Raw genomic sequence first — 20,683 nt, 5'->3', positions numbered from 1 at the left:
GAGTCCGCAGACCAGCGCTGATACCTGAGCTGCCCTCTCCCCACCCTCTCTGGGGAGGCCATGCCAGGCAGGGAGGCATGGTACCTAGGGCTAAGGGTACAGGCCCCGGAGACGGGCCAAGCAGACCTTCACGTCCCAGAACCTTATCGTACAGATCCCTTCGTACTTCTTGGATGGTCAGACAAGGACAGTAGAGACAATTCAGAACAGATGCAGGGACACTGGTCAAGGCCCAGAAACCCACTTGCTCTCCTGGCCCTGCACTGACCGTGTGGCCTCGAGGCAGTTACTGGACCTCATGGGACCTGCTTTCATCCCCCCTCAACTGAGGAGGCTGAACTTAACAGACTTCAAGTTCACTTCCATCTCTACAGGCTAACATTTTGTATCTTGCGATGTGTGGCCTTACCTCTAAGAATGGACAAGTTCCAGTTACTCTCTGTGGCCACCATTTTGCCCCCAGTTAATCTCACTGTGCAGGGAGAGGGTCTCTACTGAAAGGGGCAGATCTTCTCTATCAGCACCACTGGGTTTAGCAGACCACCCTGCCTGCCCTCTTTGCAGAGCCAGGCTCTGGGCCTTCTGAGGCGACCACCCTGGACGTGCCCCATGCCCTCTTGTCTCCCAGGCCTCACGAGGCGAACAGAGGGGCTGCTGGAACAGTGTCAATCTGTGGGTATGTGTGTGTCTCCATGGACACAAAGTGTAGTAAAAATTTAGTTCCACTAAATGTACTAAATGTATCCTGGATTGGATCCTAGAACAGTACAAGGACATTAGTAGAAACACTGGTAAAATTCGAATAGAGTCTAGAGTTTAGTTAATAGTAGTGTACCGATGTTAATCTCTTGGTACCACAGTTACATAAGACGCTAACATTAGGGGAAACTGGGTGTAGGATATACGGGAACACTCCATACTATCTTTGCAACTTTTCTATAAATCTAAAATGATTCTTCCCCAAAAATTGATTACAAAAATTCAGTTCCAAAGTTTTACAACCCATTGTAATATACTGATTTGGAGGTCTAACTAGCAAATTTACTATTCAGTCCAACTTTTATTTTTCATCATGGTATGGTGTACATACGGTAAGGTACACAAATCTTGTGTGTACAGGCTATTGAATTTTCATGTATGGATTTGCCCTCCTAACCAGCACCAGGTCAAACAACAGAATGTTTCCAGCACCCAGAAGATTCCTTCTAGCTCTCCGTGGACAGCTCTCCTCCACCAGAAATAGCCACTTTCCTGACTTACACACCATAGATTTGTCTTGCCTGTTCTTGAACTTTATATAAACAGAGTCATCAGGTAGGTAGTCTTGGATCTGGCTTCTTTCATTCAATATATAATGTCTGGAAAACCATCCATGCTATTGTGTGTAGTAGTAGTTCATTCTTTTATTATTGTGAAATATTCCACTGTGTGAATATTGCCCAGTTCAGATATCCATTCTGTTTTCGACTGACATTTGGATAGTTTCCACTCCGGGATTCTTAGGAATGAAGTTGTCATGAACATTGTTATACATGTCTTTGGCAGCCAAATGCATTCATTTCTCTTAGATGCATACTGCAGAGTGGAAGAGCTGGGTCATAGAATATTTGCACGTTCAGTTTTAGTAGATACTACCAAACAGCTTTCCGAAGTGGTCATACCAGTTACACTTCCTCCAGAAATGCATGAGGGTTCTGGTTGCTTCACATCCTTACCAATACTTGCTGTTGTCAGTCTTTTTAACTGTAATCATTCCAGTGGGTATCTCATGGTTTTAATTTGCATTTCTCTGATGACCATGTGTTTAGCAGCCTTTATGATATCCTCTTTTGTGAAGTGCCTGTTCAAGCCGTTTGCCCATTTTTATTGGATTGTCTTTTTCTTATTGGCTTGTAGGAGTTCTTTATATATTCTGGGTGCAAGTCCGTTGTCACATATAAGTGTTACAAATATCTTCTCCCCATCTATGGCTTTTCCTTTCACTCTCTTAGTGGCATTTTTCAATGAGTAGTGGCATTTTTCAACTGTTGCTTTTTTCATTCAAATCGCAAGATTTTGATATTTGTATACATTTAGAAGTAGAAGGAACTTTAGAGATTATCTGTACCAGCACTTCTTGATCCTTATGCTCACTAGAATAACTTGAGGAGATTTTGGAAAAAAAAAAATTCATCCTTGGGTGCACCACCAGAGATTCTGAATCTGATTCTGGGTCACAGGTGGAGCCCAGGCATCATCATGGTGTAAAAGCTCCCCAGGGAATTCTAATGAGCAGTTAGAATTGAGACCCACTGACCTCTGTGAACGGAGAGAGTCTAAGAGAATAATGTTCTGAACTTGGCAGTGTCCAGGTGTCTTATCCTATTCCTAACTCACATCAAGACCCTTAATTGATTGACTCTCCCAGGGTAGTTAGCAGAGGCCAGCTCCTGATACAATCCTCAGTGGGTCTTTCTCTCTTAAAAGCGCTCAGTTTGCCTGGGACAGTCCTGGGTGATGCCCATTGTCTTGGTATAATTATCGATAGCATCCTCCTTTCACTTTCTAAAGTGTCCCCATTTGCATCATATACTATCCTACCCCCTCACCTCTAAACCTCCTGACAGTGTGCTGCCCCTGGCCTATGTGCCCTTGTCCTCACTCTCCTGGCTGGGCCTCTGGCCTCTGCACAGCTAACTTTGCAGAGTTTAGAAGACAGCAGGGGGCATCCCCAAGGCTGTGGGGCTTACTTTCCACCCCAGCAATTACCAGGCCCCACCTCCTCATCCTTCCAGCTGGATTTCATAAAACCCCACACAGAGAGGTTGCACACAGATAGGAGGTCAGTGCCAGGAAACACACCCAGAACAAAAGCCACACCTCCAGCTCCTTACACTGTGAAAATTCCATTTAACCACTGCCTGGCCACCTGGAAACATGGCTCAATTGCAAGGACCCATAACTGTCATCGTTGATTGCTGACATCAAACTATTAGATTGATCCAGTTGGTAGGAGGGGCTCTGATGGGGACGGAGGGCAAGTCCACTCTTCCACGGGGATATATGACAAAGGCCCCTGAAGACCCCAGAGGTCAGAGAAGTGTCATACCCCTCTGCCCAGTTATCACCCTCATGACAACCGGGGAGTGTCCTTCTCCCTACTCTTTCTATGTGGCAAGGACTACACAACCACAGGACCCTCGCCCCTCTCTCTTCATCTGCACATGGTGGCATCCCTGTCACCACAAGGACTGGATATCCCAGAGCAGCTCTGGGCCACAGATGCACATCCAACAGCCCAGCCCCTCCTACCCCCTTCATTCTTCTGAATTATCTGATTCATCTGAATTTCATTCCTACCTTTAGCCACATCACCTGTACCAAAATCACTTCTGATGCCCGTAATGGGTTGAACGGTGGCTCCAAAAGATAAATCCACATCCTAACCCTCAGAATTGGTGAATGTGACATTATTTAGAAAAGAATCTTTGCAACTATAATTGAGTGGAGGACTATCCTAGGTTATCTGGATGTGATGGAAATCCAATGGCAGGTGTCTTATAAGAGACAGAAGAGAAAACACAGGAGAAGGGGAGAAAGCCACTCAAAGACAGAGACATTAAAGGGAGGTAGGTAGCCATGAGCTGAGGAATGCCTGCGGCCACCAGACGCTGGAAGGGCAAGGAAGGGTTCTCCCCTAGGGCCTTCGGAAGGAGTACAGTCCTGCCGACACCTCGATTTTGGACTTCCTGCCTCCAGAATCATCAGAGAATAAATTTCTGTTGTTTTAAGCCACCAAGTTTGTATTGATTGGTTACGGCAGCCCTGGGAAACTAACACAATGACTTAGATTAGCTTAATTTTGCTAGACCTGCCTTACCTCCCTGCAAAGCTGTCTCCCATGCTGTCTCCTCTAAAGCATCACTGAGAACACACGTGCACGTGCACGCAGACGCACACACAAACCCCTCTGCTAATTTACATCTTTGTCTCAGCCTTTCCCCAGGAACATGATGAGCATTTACCAAGAAGAAATGGGCTGGACTCCATCATTTATCAAGACCTGCACAAAAGCTGGGGTCGGGGCAGGCAGGCTGAGCCATGCAGAGCGACAGCCCTCCACACCTTCCCCGTTGAGGGGCTGTGGGAAGCCAGGTTCCTTCCACTTCTGGGCTGAACGCTGAATCCCTTAGAAGGACTGAAACATCAAAGGAGGAAAAGAGCCAGGGGGCAGATGTTCCGCACGCTCTGGGTGACGGGAACCGAGAGCTGGCCTCCAAAGGGCTCACTCAGGATGGCACACGACCGGCTCATTGAGACAAAAATTCAGCTGGGAAGGCTTGTTTCAGGGTGAACATGAGGAAGACGACCTCTTCGTAATTATCCGATTCATACAGACACCCGAACTGGGGTGAGCCATCAGGGCCGACGCCCATGCTCTGGAGGTCTGAGTAGGCGCAGCTGCCCGTGGCCAGCAGAGCGGGCTCCGACCAGGCCTCGGGGCCCGGGAGCCGCTTGTTGAGGTACACCCCCAGGTCAGCCCTCTCCTGGGGGTCAGTCGGGTGAGTGTAGAGCAGCCATTTGTCTGAGGCTCCTGAGCCCTCACGGGGGTTGGGAAAACTGATGACACTCCCGTGGCAGCCGTGGGGAGGCTCCACGAGCTTCCTCACTGTTTGGGTCTCCTGGAAGTCGAGCCCCTCGTTGGTGCTCTCAGCCTGGACCCGGGCTCTGAGGGGGCTTCTAGCATTCAGATACACCACCCTCTGCCTCGCACCCCCTACTTCAGCCACTTGGCACTCCAGGGTGTCCTGGGCCACAAAGTTCCCTCTCTTCCATGTGTGCCCGTGGTCATGGCTGACGAAACAGAAGGCAAATGGGGAAGGCCCCTGGAGGGAGTGAAGGTTCCGGTAAGCGTAGGCGGGCACCACCAGACTCTGGGTCTTGTTGTGCAGCTGTAGACAGTGCCCCGGACCCACCGCAAAAGTGGCCCATTCCTTGTGGGCTGCGCCGATGGCAGGGCCGGTGAGGTCTCTGGCCGGGCTCCAGGACCTCCCGTGGTCCGTGCTGGTGACCTGGCACAGCCGTGTCACGTTGACCCTGGTGTGGAGCTGGTGGTGCTCGGAGACCTGCCCGGGGATGGCAATGAAGAAGAGGAAGAGGGTTCCCGTTTTCTCGTCGTACAAGGGGCTCGGGTTCATGGACCGGTGGCCCTCCAGCTGGGCTTGGGCCACCACCTCCTGAGCATGCCACTGAATGTGAGGGGACAGAAAGGAGGAGAAGAACAACTTTAAAATGGCCGATGCCAGTGCCAGTGCCAGGAACTGCAGTGTGGGGAAGGTAAAAATCAAAGATCACCAAAAAGAGCTGTCCATGCAGCACTCATTCATCTGTAAAACGCCTCCGCCGAGCGGTGGGAGCCAGGACCCCCTCACTCCCTCCGAGGCAGCGCCCTCTTCATTTCAAGAGCAACATACATTACAGGGCACCTCCCGTGGGCTGGACCCCAGCATCCAAGGATGTCTCAGACACGAGCCGTTGCCAGCTTCATCCTGGTTCCTCGACCTACCAGCCCAGTCCAGCTTCCCAATCTTGACAAGTAAAGCCCTGGAGTAATTACAACAGTCTGACCAGTGCGGGGCAGACAAAGACAATCACCTCCCATTTCTACACATCTTAGTCTATTAATGCAGCCGAGCAGGGGCAGCACCACCACACCAAGGACTCACACTGAGTTTCCACAGTCCCTGAGTCTGAGTCATACATACTGCAGCTCTGTAGTCTATCCCCATCCATTAATAGCTCTCCACTGATGGATGATTCTAGAGGTAGATACTGTGCCAAGCGCAGGACGTCTGTTGCCTCATCTAATGCTAACCCCTAATTCCTGGGGGACAGGTGTTACTAGCTCCGTCTCATGCCTGGAGAATGAGAGGCTTAGAAGGGGTAGATAAGTTGCCCAACACCATACCTCTGGTAACTGATGGAACCAGTACTTGACCTCAATCCATCTGCTTCAAACCTGATGCTCTGGATAGCTACCGTGTAATAATTACCACAAGGTAATGATAATATTAAGCCCTTCAAATGTGACAAGCCAGCCTTGGATGTCTTCATCAAAATTAACTACTTGGTCTACATGCTGGAACCTCAAGACACAAACAATCATTCCAGCCTTCACCCTGCTCCGTAGGTTAATTTTACTAAAAGGATACAACCCCTCCCCCATTGTGTGATACTAAACTTCTCCTCCCTTAGGTTTTCAGGGATGTAGGAAGCTTTCCAAACATCAGTCTCCTGACTGACTTGTCCCATCATGCAATAAAGCAGATGCAGCCAGGCCAACTGGACTTGTTCACAGTGATCCCATGTGAGTTCTAGGTGATCACCTGGGGACACCTTCTCTGCCCCATCCCTGATAGGTCTCTGGGTCCCTCTTTGGATTCAGTGTGTCTTGTGCCTCTGTTTTCTAGACCTCAGCCATCTAAGGATGGAATGGGTCCTGTACTCCCAGAGGAGCCCTTGTAGCCTCACCCTACCTTACCTGGACACGGTGGGTGGATGCATCATAGCTTCCTCTGCGCAGTACAATCAGCTCTGCGTGCTCGTCCTTTTTGCTCATCCGCTTTTCTGCGAAGGCCAGCAGAGTCTTCTGCTGAGGCAGGTAGAGCAGAGCGGGGATTCTGTAGGCACGGTCTCCTGACTGGAACACCCTCTCCTTCTGCAGGACAGGGCAGGATGCCATGGGGCTTGGAGGTGGGCACAGGATAAGAACATGAGTCTCTTGCAGTCACAACCTGAGATGGGGCCACAGCCTTTCTCCCAGGCAGGTGCTGCTCACCCCACAGGCAAGCCACCCATTGTTGGGGTGGCCTGTCCTCTCACCACATGGGGTTCATCCCCTTCTATTACATTCCAAGAGCCTGTCTACCAATTGTTCACAGGCCTCCCAGGGAGTTTGGCAGCAGTCTGTCCGTGGGACGCTGGAGAGAAGGTATTTGGAAAAGAGTATTTTGTGCTGTATTCTTATTATAAATTAATAAACCTTCTTACGACAGATTTGTGATAACCTTCAACTGCTTTTTCCAAACCCAAGTCATCAATCAAATGCTAAACCTTGGGTAGGAAAGGCGCGCTTGCCGAGCGGTGCTCTGCAGCTGTCCAACTGCCAGAAAATGACACATGGGAGGGTTTTTTTTTTTTTATAACTGCAGAGCCCTAGAAAGTTGCCTTAGAAAAAAGAAAAAAAGGTGGGGAAAAAAAGGCCTTGATTCTCAAGGCTTTCCTCCCCAGGCTGCCTGGAGCTAAGACCCAGCGGCACCCACCATGTGGGCTCCACCCCTGGGGCAGGGAGGGGGTGTTGGGAATGGAAAAGAGGGGCTCCTAACAGCTCACACGGGCTGGAAGGGTATTCCGGACTATAAGAAAATAAAAATAAAAAATAAGTATTTGACCAAAAAGGGTAGGGACAGCTGGAGATGACTTGGGGACTGTGGATGACAGTGGTCTCCGTGCTGGGCCACCTGGTTCCCACTTCAGGGAGTGCTGGCTGCAGAGCAGATGGGTTCTCAGCTGTCAGCTCTGAGGAGGAGGGACAGGACTGACATCAGCTGAAATAACCGAGGTCGTACCCAAGGAAGGGCTGCCTCTGATGACCAGCCTGCCCAGAACAGAAAGGCCTGGCTCCCTTGCCCCTCCTGGGATGCTCTGCAGGGCCGGCCCAGCTCCAGGGCTCCCATGGGCTCAGCTGAGGCTTGCCAGAGACTCCCTCTGCCCGGGCCTACTGCCTTGCCCTCGCTCCCACTGAGCTGACCCGCAGGAGGTGCCCCCATCAACTGTCCTGTCCTGGTTCCAGAGCCTGCTTCCTGGGGAGCCCCACGTGCAATAGGCCTTTGGTGGGGAGGGGAAGTAGAAAGCGGGGCGAGCACTAAGAGGCACACAGCCTCTCCTCTGTATACCCTTTCTCCTTCTTGCATCTTTTCCTACCGTGGACATGTATTATCTATTTAAAACTTAATTTAACATTTTGGAGAAATGAGTGCAATCTATCAGTATTTTATTCAATCCATAATAAATATTATTGTTAGGCCAATATGACAAAACACAACGAAGAAGGGTAATTGCTGCACAAGGTAAAAATGTGTGATTGCCTCAACGTGGATGGAAGGACTAAGTCTTCATGGCAAGATCTAGACCCACTAACTGGAACCCAAGGACGCAGAGGTTAGTAGACACAACGGCAGCGAGGGTGAAACTTTGTTATGAAATGTAATGGGGAAGAATCAAGTATGATTACAAATAAAAATGAAATGGGGGAGAAAGAGGCAGTTTAACAGTGTTCCCTAGAAAACTGATCAAGGGTTTATTTAAGCTCTTAGGTATTTATCTGGGAGCGGAGTTGCTGGGTTCTGTGGTACTTCCATGTTTAACGTTCTGAGGAGCTGCCAGACTGTTTTCTACATCAGCGGCAACATTTTACATTCTCGCCAGCCATGTAGAAAGGTTCCAATCTCTCTGCATCCACCCTGTGTATTGTGTCTTTTTGATAACAGCCATCCTACCGGGGTTGAAGTGGCATCTCGCTGGGGTTTTGATTTGCATTTCCGGATGACTAACACTGGTGAGCCTGTGCTCCTCGGCCATCATGACATGGATGTCAGCCTGGAGGCAATGGGAAGATGGCAAATTTGTTTAGGCAAGGGAATGGTCTAACCTGATTTATTTTTTAGGAAGTCCCTCTTTTGGCTCCAGGGAAGAGGGGGGCAGGCAAAAGATGAATCTGTTGCAAGCTCCCAGATGAGATAAAATAAAAGCCTGGATGAAGCAGAGACAGAATGATTGAAAGAGGAGCCGGGCAAGCAGCAAACTTAACAGAATTTGGAGGGCAAATTAGGGAGGAGCGGGGAATGCCCAGCTTAAAGTATCCGGAATTGACTTCCATAGTGTCTGTCGCTGTTTTCCAAATTCCCTCCTGAGACCCTGCTCTCCTTTAGGGTGGGGGCAAATGCAGTCATTCATGTAGTAAATGTTTATTGTGTTCCTACCTCGTGCTCTGCATCATTCTAGAAACTCGGGATGCTTTGTGAATAAAAGAAAGGTCCCTGGACTTGGGGGGTTTGTGTTCTAGTGGGGATGGAGAGTTAAATGTATAGCCAAGTACAAAGAGTGCTCACTAGGACCAGGACCTGTCTGAGCACTTGGCAGGGATGGCCTTAGCCCTGCCCTCTGAAAACCTGCGGGGCCGAGAGCCGTGCCCCTGTGGAAGAGAGGGTGGCATGCAGGGGGAGGCTGTGGACACGTGCTAACCCAGTCCCACACAGGCTGCTTGTCTAAGTATCTGTCCCATGTGTATGTAGAGCCAAAGTGAGCACAGGAGGGCAGGTGTGGAGGAAAAGGAAGCTCTGCATGAACTCAAGGGCTCCTCTCTATTCTCAGCAACGTAGCACCAGCCCAAACTGGCACGCCTGCTGACAACACCGTCCCCGAAGGTCTTCCCAATCATCACAGCAACACTTACATGGCCTTTATGAAGGGCCGGCACTCTTTTAAGGGCTCTACTATATTTCTAATTTTTTTTTTTGTAAATTGTATTTATACCTGTTAATGTTTACAATACAAATGACAAATACGCTTTCATTTGATACCCACGCCACCCCCACGAAATAGACACTACTTTTATCCCATGGTATGGATGAGGAAACTGAGCTCACTAACACTGAAGTGTCAGAGCTGGGACTCAAGACACTTTTAACGCCCTGCTATATTGCCTCGGGGAGGAGTTCTGGAAAATGCCATCTTCCTGCACCTCGTTACATTTCTGGTGGTGCTTTAGCACCCCGTGCAGGAAGCTGACCCATCTGCACCCAGCCCTGGCTCCCACCACAGCAGTGGCTTGAGACCAACACAGAGGGAAGAGAACTGAATTAGGAGTCAAAAAATCAGGTTCCAGTCCTAGGTCCCCTTTTTGTGTATCTTTGGCCAAGAACCTGCATCCCTGGTTTCTGTCTCCCCACCTAGCAAGAAGGGAGCTGTAGGGGGTGACTGTGCAGGTGCGCCTCTGTCTCCAGTGGGGCTGACTCCTTGGGGGAGGGGTGGGCAGGGGCCTCAGCACAAGCTCACCTTGGGCGCCAGCTTCCACACAGTTAGTGGGGTGACAATGTCAAGTTGAACTATGAGAAACCACCATTTTGTAGGTCAAAAATGGCTGACTAGCAGCAGTTTCAGATGGTCCCTCCTAAGGTGACCAGCGGCTGCCATGGATTGTGGTCTTGTGGGGCCCAGGCCCAGAGCAAAGCATCTTACACAAGGAAGCTCACTTCTCCCCGCCCAGCCCACGAGGCTGGCTGCAGCGCTGCCATCTTGGATGTGGGGAAACTGAGAAGTGGGTCAGGGAGGAAGGAAGGTACCGCATGAGTGGGTGGTGGAGGTGGGTCGGTGTGAGCCCGGAGCTGCCAAATTCCAGAACCCACACCCCTAACCACGGGGCTCTCCCGCCACAGGACCCACAGCTGAGACTCAGATCAGAAAAGACAAGTGGTCCTGCCTGCCTTCTCTCTCTCCTGCTAGGAACACAACCTTATGGGCACCTTGCAAATCCCAAGGCCTCCACGTGCCCACTTTAGGAAGATGCTTTGGCAATTCACAGATTTGCATAAGCACCTGTTACGTGCCAGGAAACAGATAAACAGATAAGCCCTGGTCCCTGCCCTCAGGAGCCTATAATAATAAGTGAGAACCAATCATTTGGGAAAGGGGAGAAAGAGGCCCACTTTGCAGCTCTTCTGAGAGAAACACCCCTTGTTCTTGGGTTAGTGTTGGGTAGAACGTTTGCCTGTTGGCTACCACGTTGAAATGCTGTCTCTCCAAAGAGCAGCAAAGCAAGCGTGTGGGTCAACAAGCCTGAAGCTTGGGCAACTTCTTTTCCCAAGAAAACCCTATTTCCAATGGGTTCAACAACTCAGCTAGGGCCCAGCACTTTGCGGGGATTCCTACCCCAGGCTGCGAGGAGCTTTCTTGATCCCCATGACAGTCCACGACCACGGATCTGCCTCCTGGAAGTTCAGACCAGCTATAACGTGAGGGCAGAATGAGGAGTTTTCCTGAGCTGAACAACGAGACCCTTCTCTGCAGCCTTCCCCGTCCAGCAGGTACTCTGGGCACCCCGAGAAGAGAGTGGGTGCCCTAACAGGGCATTGAGGGTGATCAGCTGTCATGCTCTTTAGAACCGTCGTGTCTAAGACATTCCCAGTATTGCTCCATCACTTCATAATTACCTCGCACAGAAGAGCTCTTGTTTCTGTTAACAAAGGAACAGGTGGGTCAATTCCAAGAGAAGCTGCTCGTCAGGGAGAGTGTTCCAAGTGGGATCCTGGCGCCTGGGTGGGAAGTCAGGGTGTGGGGCAGACGCAGTGGGAACCCAGCTTCTAGAAGAACAGTGGCGCTCCTGCATTCCTCCGGGCTAGCCTCGAGTCTCAAGGCCGTCCTCTATGGGGCCAGTGCCTATATACATCACAGGGAGGTCCCGACTTCTGCCACCCACTCATGTGCCAACACGCTCCAGGGTGATGCCAGTATACAAGCCCAGCCTTAGCCCAGTTAGGACGCTCGTACTCATTAACCAGAAGGAAGTCTGTCCAGCTCTCTGTACAGTCATAGTGAATCAGAACGAGCCATGGGCAGCCTGAGTCAAGCTTGCTTCTCAAATGGATGCATCAAGCAAAACGTGTGCACAGCGGGGAACAAGCTTCCCAGGGCGGGGCGGGGGGTGGGGGGGGACACAACCCGGAAGTGGAGGGGGAAGGGCCAGAGCAAGGGCTTGCTCTCATCTCCTTTCCTGGCTCTGTCAGGGCCAGCTGGGAAAGGGGGGCAACTTTTTTGACCTCTTAGAAACCAGTTTCCTCCTCTGAAAAAATGGGAGAAAAAATATCACAGTGACTCCAAGCTGCATGAGAGCAGAGACTATACGCCTCATCTGTTACTACGACCCAGTATCAAGAGCAGTTTCTGGCACATCACTGGTGCTCCATCCATGCTCATCAATAGAGTGAATGAATAAGGTCTTTCCATGTCATACATTCCAGATCATACAAGATAAACCCATCTAAATCTCTTAACCCAGCATCTGGCACTTGGCAGGGACTCACTAGATGCTAGTACCTGGCCCAGAGCCCTTTTCTTCTGCACCCACTAGAACAAGCCTAAGGCTCTGTAGGCCAGAGTTCGTTCCCAGGAGGATGAGACATTGGCTAGCACACAGCCAGAAAATACAGAGCTTCCTTGACTTACGATGTCGTTATATCCCAAAAAGCCCATCATAAATTGAAAATATCCTAAGTTGAAAATGCATTAATACCTCTAAGCACCACACATCATAGCTTGGCCTAGCTGCTTTAAATGCTCTCAGAACACTGGCAATACCCGGCAGGTTGGGCTAATCATCTAACACAGAGCCTATTTTATAATAAACTGTTGATTATCTCACGTAATGTACTGAATACTGTGCTGAAAGGGACAGACAGAATGGCTGTGTGGTCACGGAACGCTTGTCCATGTATCAGGTGTTGACCCTGGTGATCGCTGGCGGACGGGGAGCTGCTGATCCCGAGAGTGGGTGGACTGCACATCGCTAGCCCAGGACAAGATCCAAATTCCCAACTCCATGGATGATTTTTACTGAATGTATATTGCTTTTACACCCTCTTAATGCTGAAAAATCCTAAGTTGAACCATCGTAAATTGGGGACCACCTGTGTAACCCACCTTACCACAGTCCACCACCAGACAGTGTGGGTGAAGCTGAATGAGCTGGAAAGATCAAAAGGCAGCCCAATTCCACTCAAAGTGCACTCCCTGTCACCGTCTAGGACCCCGGGGTGAGGGAGGTCTTCCTCATTCGTTCTCTTTCCTTCCAGTGGACAAAGTCCTTTCAAAGGACCATCAGCTCCAGACGGATCCAGTGGCTCAGAGGCAGGTATGGACACACCTTGGCACCTCTCTCCCCGGGGGTGCCTCACAGTGGAGTGTCCCCTGGATGGTCGGTTCTAGGTTCCCTGTCCTGCTCTGGTCTAGAGCCCTCTCACTGTTCTCAGAGGAACAGTCACGGTCTGACCCTGAATTTTTCTTTGAAAGCCCCACCTGAAGGCCAGCCCATGTGAGAGACCCAGTAAACCCCACCCCCCAGCTCTGACCCACACCCCGTGGTGGGAGGTCTGGGAATTACCCTGAAGCTGATACCTTTACTAAATTCTTCTTATCTTCCAGCTAACTCACTGGGTCACAGAAGAGCTTTTCAAAGGGGGTTATAGGCCCCTGGGTGGTGCAGTTAGTTAGGCGTCCAACTCTTGGTTTTGGCTCAGGTTGGAGTCTCAGGGTCATGAGATCGAGCCCTGCATCAGGCTCCACACTTGGTGTGGAGTCTGCTTAAGACTCTCCCTCTCCCTCTGCCCCTTCCCCCCAAGCTCTTTCATGCACTCTCTCTCTCAAATACAGAAATAAATCTTTAAAAAATAAAATGTGTTAAGAGTAGCAGTAGTAGCTGGTTAGAGAAATTGTGACCCATCCATAAAATGGAATATTAGGCACCAATTAATGAAAATCATGTTTCAAAGACTAGATCATGCACAAGAAAATGCTGGGATGGTTTGAAGTATAAAAAGCAGGATACAGGGGCGCCTGGGTGGCTCAGTCAGTTAAGCGTCTGCCTTCAGCTCAGGTCGTGATCTCCAGGTCCTCGGACTGAGCCCCACAACGGGCTTCCTGCTCTGTGGGGAGCCTGCTTCTCTCTCTCTCTCTCTCTCTCTCTCCCTCTGCCCCTCCTCACTGCTCATTCTCTCTCTCTCAAATAAATAAAATCTTTAAAAAAAAAAAAGCAGGATACATGATGGCATACAAGGTAGGATCCCACTTTTGTAAATGTGTATATTGTACACTCAAAAATCTATATAAAATAAACAAAAATTATATCAAAATATCCATTGCCACACCCCCAAAACTTAGCACAGGGCATGGAACAAAATTAATTTCAATTTATTTAATTTATTATTATTATTTTTTTTTTAGAAAGAGAGCATGCAAGGGGTGGTGGGGCAGAGGGAGAGGGAGAGAGAGAATCCCAAGCAGGCTCCATGCTCAGTGCAGAGCCCTGTGTAGGGCTCAATCTCACAACCCTGCGATCATGACCTGAGCTGAAACCAAGAGTCCAACACTTAACCGACTGAGCTACCCAAGTGCCCAAGGAGGGAAAAAAAATTTTTTTTTCAAGATTTATTTATTTATTCTTGGGGAGAGAGAGAGAGTCCCTAGCAGATTGTGCTGAGTGAGGAGTCCATCTCGGGGGCTCGATCTCACCAACCTGAGATCAGGACCCGAGCAGAAATCAAAAGTCTGAGGCTCGGGGCGCCTGGGTGGCGCAGTCGTTAAACGTCTGCCTTCGGCTCAGGGCGTGATCCCGGCGTTCCGGGATCGAGCCCCACATCAGGCTCTTCTGCTATGAGCCTGCTTCTTCCTCTCCCACTCCCCCTGCTTGTGTTCCCTCTCTCGCTGGCTGTCTCTACCTCTGTCAAATAAATAAATAAAATCTTTAAAAAAAAAAAAAAAGTCTGAGGCTCAACCAACTGAGCCACCCAGGCTCCTCAGGGAGAGAGAATCTTAAGCAGACTCCACACTGAGTGCAGAGCCCAATGTAGGGCTTAACCTCATGACCCTGAGATTACTACCTGAACTGAAACCAAGAGTCAGATGCTTAACCACTGACTGTGCCACCCAGATGCCCCAATTTTAACTAGTGGTGATTACAAGTGGTATTTACTGACTTCTTTGTATTCCTCTAGGTGCATATGAATATTATTAGTTTAAAAAAGTATTATTTTTAAAATAATGGTAAGTAATACAATGAAAGGCTTTAAAATGTGGCTTAAGGGTACCTATTAACTCTATCCTGGCCAGATCACTGAGTGGGGATATATGGTTTCAAAAGGGCCTAAAGAGCTTATAGAAATGGGCTTGATTGAGCATGCAAATTTAACTCCTATTTGACTCCAAGGGATCAATTGGTTAACTCTTCAAAAGTACTCACTGAATATCCATACTACCTTGGGGAGGAGATGGAGAGAGATCGTGGATGAGGTCCCAGAGCTCCAAGTGCTGATTATTTCTGTGGGTAAGAAAGACAAGCACATAAGCTACAGAGGCCAGAGAAGACAGACATATTGCCCAAATGACCAAATTTAAAGTTGTGTCTAGCTAAGCTTTTATTTTTTAAAGATTTCATTTTTAAGTAATCTCTACACCCAACATGGGGCTCAAATGCATGACCCCCAAGATCAAGGGTTGTACACTCTACTGACCAAGCCAGCCAGGCAACCCTGTAGCTAAGTCGTTTTTAACGCAACATTTTTTTTATTTCTACAATTTCTATTGAGTTCTTTGAAACTACTTTTTTAAAAAAATTATTTTCCTCAGCCCTAAAAACAAATGAGCTATCAAGCTACGAAAAGACAAGGAGCGTATTACTAAGTAAAAGGAACCAATCTGAAACGTTCCATACTGTATGACTTCAACTCTATGACATTCTGGAAAAGGCAGAACAATGGAGACAGTACAAAGATCAGTGGTTGCCGGAGGTTATAGAGGGGGGTAAGTGAGTAGGGGAAACACAAATGATTTTCAGTACAGTGAAAATACTCTGTAATGTACCATAATGGATATATGCCGTCATATCTTTATCCAAACCCACCAGGAGTGAACTCCAATGTAAATTACGGACTCTGGGTAATAACGATACATCGATGTAGGTTCATTTATTATAACAAGGTACCACTCTGGTGGGGACGTTGTTAGTGGGGGAGGCTGTGCATGGGTTGGGGCAGGGGGTAAATGAGAAACCTCTGTACCTTCCTCTCAGTTTTGCTATGAATCTAAAACTGTCCTAAAAAATAAGGTCTTAATTTTTAAAATTAATTTCCTATTCTTGTTTCATATACTTTACTGCTTTACCTCTTTAAACACTTGAAACAGACTTATTTTTTAAATGTGTCTTTTTATATTATTCTATTGTTTCTATCTCCTAATACGTCAACATCCTATTTTTGTGGGATGCTTTTCTTCATATTGGACTTCCTCAAATGTTTTGATTTGTTATACTAATATTTTAATCATTTACAGTCATTTATATCCTTCATATTGGTCTTCCCCAAATATTTTATAATTTTCGTGTGTGAGCTCATCCTCATTGGGAATAATCTTTAGGGTGTGGTGGTGGAGGTGCCGCCAGTAGTGCCCCGGATAGTCGTTTCTCCCCATAGTAGTTTCTACCTCAATCTTTCTCAACTTTTTCCCTCAATTTCTTAGAGTTTCTGTGCTTCATGAGCAGCAAAAGCTTGGACCCCCATGTACAAACCCATCTTGTTTTCTATTTTTTTATTGGTGATTCTCTTTCTACCTATTTCCTAGGACATTTGTTTTACTTTTGAGCCATAATTCCTCTCCAAACTTCCTGCTGTGTTCAGGTCCCAAGTTTTTATTCTTGTTCCCCCATAGCTGTGAACCTAAAATAAACATATCCTTTGGCCATGTGTGTATAATCCCTAATAAACTAGCTCACCAGGGTAGATATAGAATTATGGCACCCTGGAGAGAGAGAGATAGATCAGTATTTCTGTGTGTTCAGGAAATTTCATGTGACCTTGGGAGAGCTACTGAACCTCTATATACCTTGCTCTCTCATCATAAGACCATAGTAATGATTAAACAAGCTAATTCGTGTAAAGTGCTTAGAACTGAGCCTGGCCCAGAGGTGGCCAATAGATATCACGGTAATTATTCATGCTTCTGCTTAGTTTTTTTCTTGATCAGGACTTTATATATTTCAAATGTTTTTTGGGGGTTGCCTGGTGGCTCATTCGGTTAAGCATCTGACTCTTGATCTCAGCTCAGGTTTTGATCTCAGGGTCATGAGTTCAAGCCCCACACTTAAAAAAAAATCAAATGCATTTTTAAAATAACAATTGTAATTTTTTAAAATTTAAAACATTGAAATTCTTCTCCTCTCCCCACTCCCAACAGCAAACTCAACAAAGAAAGTTACTAGATAATCTTAAAAGAAATTCTCTTGTAAAGAATTAAACTTACTACACTTCAATATTCAATTCCTGCCAATGCATATTTATAATCATCACTTTAAAATGCTTATTTTATGATTATTAAGTCCATTAATGAGCTATCAAAAATTATCACCCAGAAAACAACACAAAAGCTTCTGGTCAAGGACATCCCAGGTCTTGAAAGGGATTTCTCTGTGTCTTAACCCATTTGGGCTCCTAGAACAAAATATCATAGGCTGGGGGGCTTAAAAACAACAGAAATCTATTTCTCACAGTTGGGGAGGCTGGGAAGTCCAAGATCAAGGCGCTGGCAAATTCACTGTCTGATGAAAGCCCTCTATTGTTCATAGACAGCCATAGTGGAAGGGCAAGGGAGGTCTCTGGGGTATCTTTTGTAAGACTCTATAGGTCCCTCATAGGTAGAACCCTCATAACCTAATCACCTTCCACAGACCCCACCTCCTAATATCATTACTTTAGGGATTAGTTTTCAACATACGAATTTTGAGGGACACAAACATTCAGTCCATGGCCATCAGTATCATCCCAGAATATTCTTACAGCACAACAGTAGATGATCATTAAAGAGTGCAGGACTCCAATGTGTGCAGAATCGGAAAATCTTCAAGACAACATAGAACAGTGTATACATGCTGTGGCCCCACCTAAGGAAAATACAGGGGTGTGGGGGGGGGTGCGCATGCATGTGTGTGTGAGACACAGAGAGAGATTGAGAGAGAGAGAGAGGTTAGGTACAGAGAGAACATTTCTAGACCAATACTCATGAAACTGTTCGCAGAGGTTATATAAAATGTTTTTGAGCAAGAAAGTGACAAGATCAGGGCTGTTAGCAGACTCACATGGCATACTGAGTGGGATGGAGTGGGAAGGACTGGAAGCAATTGAGCCAGGAGACCTGTTTAGAGGACGCTGCACTAGTCAGGGTAAGAGCTGCTGGGGGGCTATTCCAAGGCAGTGAGATGGAGTAGAGGAGAAAAAAAGAAATTAGATTCACCTTCGGGATGTTCCCAGTGGCACCAATAGGGCCTAGCACGGTATCTATACCTACCAGGTGCTCACCAAAGATATGAAATAAATGGTCTCCCCTATGAAAGATTTGACCATTCCTCTCCCAAGATATCCACTGGCCACCTCAAGATGTAAATCCCACAGACCCCATCAACTCTCTTTAGCGCTCACTCACTCAGCCCTGGGCTCTGGGGAGCAAGGTCAGGAGATGGGGTCCATAGGCAGGTAAGGCAGCAGTCCATGTTTCTCTTGTTCTCCTCTGGCCCTGCCCATCCAGGAGTGTGGAACCTGTTCCTGCTTGGCCCCTGCTCTCACTCTACCAGGCACCCCACCAACGGTCTGCTTTACTTCAAGCACAGCTCTAAGGTGGGTGCTGGAGTAGTTGTGGCAGGAGAGGTGTCTCCAAAAAACTTCAGGCCCACTTGCCTTGGGAACTAAGGGAAGACAAGAAAATTGCTAATGAGGAAGGGGGAAAGCATGCCAAGAAAATCAGATATAACCCTACACACATGCACTCATGCACACACATGCACTCATGCACACACATGCATGCATGCCCCAGCTACCATAACACTCTGCACTTAGGACTTGCTTAAAATACCGGCTTTAAACGAGTGCAACAATGAAAGGAGAGTGAGCAGGAGGACAGGAGTTGAAGAGTTGTAGTGTATGAGGACCAGCTGAAGGGAAGATGCTCCTGAAGAACAGCTTACTCGGAGGACGCTCCCTGCAACACTTGTATATACAGATGTTCAATGGGGAGCCTTTGGTGATGGGGGACAAGGAGGGTGAGTGGGAATAACTGTATTTATTCTGGTATCTTCTGAGCCTAATGTGCGGTCTGGCTTATAATGTCCTGCTCAAATGTTTGTTAAGTGAATAAAGGGATGTTTGGATGGATGGATGGACGGATGGATGGATGGATGGATGGATGATGGATGGATGGATGGATGGATGGATGGTTGGATGGACAGATGGATGGACGGATGGACGGATGGACGGATGGATGGATGGATGGACGGATGGACGGATGGACGGATGGATGGATGGATGGTTGGATGGATGGATGATGGATGGATGGATGGATGGATGGATGGTTGGATGGATGGATGGATGATGGATGGATGGATGGATGGATGGTTGGATGGATGGATGGATGGATGGTTGGATGGATGGATGGATGACGGATGGATAAGAGACTACTTCTATCTGGCTTTCAGAGGCAAAACTGAAAGCAATGTTTTGTGGCAATTAGGTGGCTGTGGTAGACAGCTCTTCAAAGATGGCCTTCAGCAATCCCTACCTCCTGGCATTCGTGCCTTTGTGTAATCCCCTACCTTTGAGTGTAGGCCATACCTGACGACTTTCTCCTAGCAAGAAGAAGGCAGCAAAAGTGATGGGCTGTTACTTCTGTGAGTAGACTACAAAAGAAGGTGACTTCCACCTTCCTGGTGACAAGGTAACACAGTATAGAGGCCCATGTGGTGGCCTCAGGCCAACAGTCAGAGAGGGATTGAAGCCCTCAGTCCAACAGCTCACAAGGAACTGAATGCTGCCAACAACCTCATAAGCACGGAAGGAGACCCTGGACTACATCCCATGTGAGACCCTGAGCAGAGCACCCATCTAAGCCGTGCCCTGATTCCTGACCCACAGAAACTGTGAAGTGACAAATGTGTGCTGTTTCAAGCTACCACATCTGAGGTTAATTTGTGGTCAGCAAGAGATTGCCAATATATTTTTTTTAAGATTTTATTTATTTATTTTGACAGAGAGAGACAGCCAGCAAGAGAGGGAACACAAGCAGGGGGAGTGGGAGAGGAAGAAGCAGGCTTCTATCAGAGAAGCCTGATGTGGGGCTCTATCCCAGAACGCCGGGATCACGCCCTGAGCCGAAGGCAGGTGCTTAACGACTGTGCCACCCAGGCGCCCCAAGAGATAGCCAATATGATGGCTAATTTGCATTTATAAAAATGAACATTCTGGCAATTAAACATGGCAAATAATGGTAGTGGTTAAGAACCCAGGTTCTAATACAAACTGGCCTAGTTTGAATCTTGGATCCCCAACTTACTAGCTGTGTGACCTTGGGCAAGACGATCAACTTCTCTGAGCCTCTGTTCCTGTATTTTTAAAATGGGTATAATTCTCTGCTCACAGAGATTACGCAACGATTACATAAAGTGCTTAAATAAAGTACTTAGCCCGGTACCTGTCACCGAATAGAAGGTAGCTGTTAGTGATAATAATAATCATAGTAATGGAGCAGCTCCCTCACAAAGCAGCGGGTGTCCCACAGCTGGAAGTGACCATGCTGAGGCATGATGGCAAGGTGCAAGAAGTGAATAGAACCCTAGAGGACCCCAAGCCCATTCCCAAGCCTCAGAGTCGAATGCTGTGTGGCTCCCTGGCCAGTGCTGAGGGATGAGGGATCAGGTGTGCCAAGGGACCATCGGGGTTACCTTGCACCAGGATTTGGTAACGGCTGTTTCTGGCCTTGACCATGGGTGGCTCCTTGACTCCTGCATGGCCTCTGGGTCAGGTGTGCGCAGCCTCCACCCTGGCTGGACCTATGGGGC

At 48.0% G+C, this 20,683-nt stretch overlaps 1 protein-coding gene across 7 annotated transcripts; it reads right to left on the bottom strand.

The window, feature by feature from the left end:
* Positions 1-1,040: 1,040 nt before the first annotated feature.
* Positions 1,041-20,668, bottom strand: NEU2 (neuraminidase 2). Of its 7 annotated transcripts, XM_048214469.2 has the most exons (6): positions 20,567-20,668; positions 18,280-18,538; positions 15,050-15,127; positions 10,969-11,272; positions 6,521-6,725; positions 1,041-5,228 (listed from the first exon to the last, which is right to left on the bottom strand). In XM_048214469.2, exons 4-6 carry the CDS (start codon positions 11,187-11,189, stop codon positions 4,290-4,292), a joined length of 1,365 nt encoding a protein of 454 aa, XP_048070426.1. In that variant the 5' UTR covers positions 11,190-11,272; positions 15,050-15,127; positions 18,280-18,538; positions 20,567-20,668; the 3' UTR covers positions 1,041-4,289. The 7 variants fall into 7 exon arrangements, 6 of the variants coding, with proteins under 6 accessions (XP_048070426.1, XP_044236693.1, XP_057161652.1 ...); XM_044380758.3 differs by lacking the exon at positions 10,969-11,272; XM_057305669.1 differs by lacking the exon at positions 18,280-18,538.
* Positions 20,669-20,683: the final 15 nt, after the last annotated feature.

This window comes from Ursus arctos, unplaced genomic scaffold (assembly GCF_023065955.2).
Source record: "Ursus arctos isolate Adak ecotype North America unplaced genomic scaffold, UrsArc2.0 scaffold_1, whole genome shotgun sequence".
In the NCBI taxonomy this organism is placed as follows: Eukaryota; Metazoa; Chordata; class Mammalia; order Carnivora; family Ursidae; genus Ursus; species Ursus arctos.
This window is presented reverse-complemented; position numbering and strand designations above follow the sequence as displayed.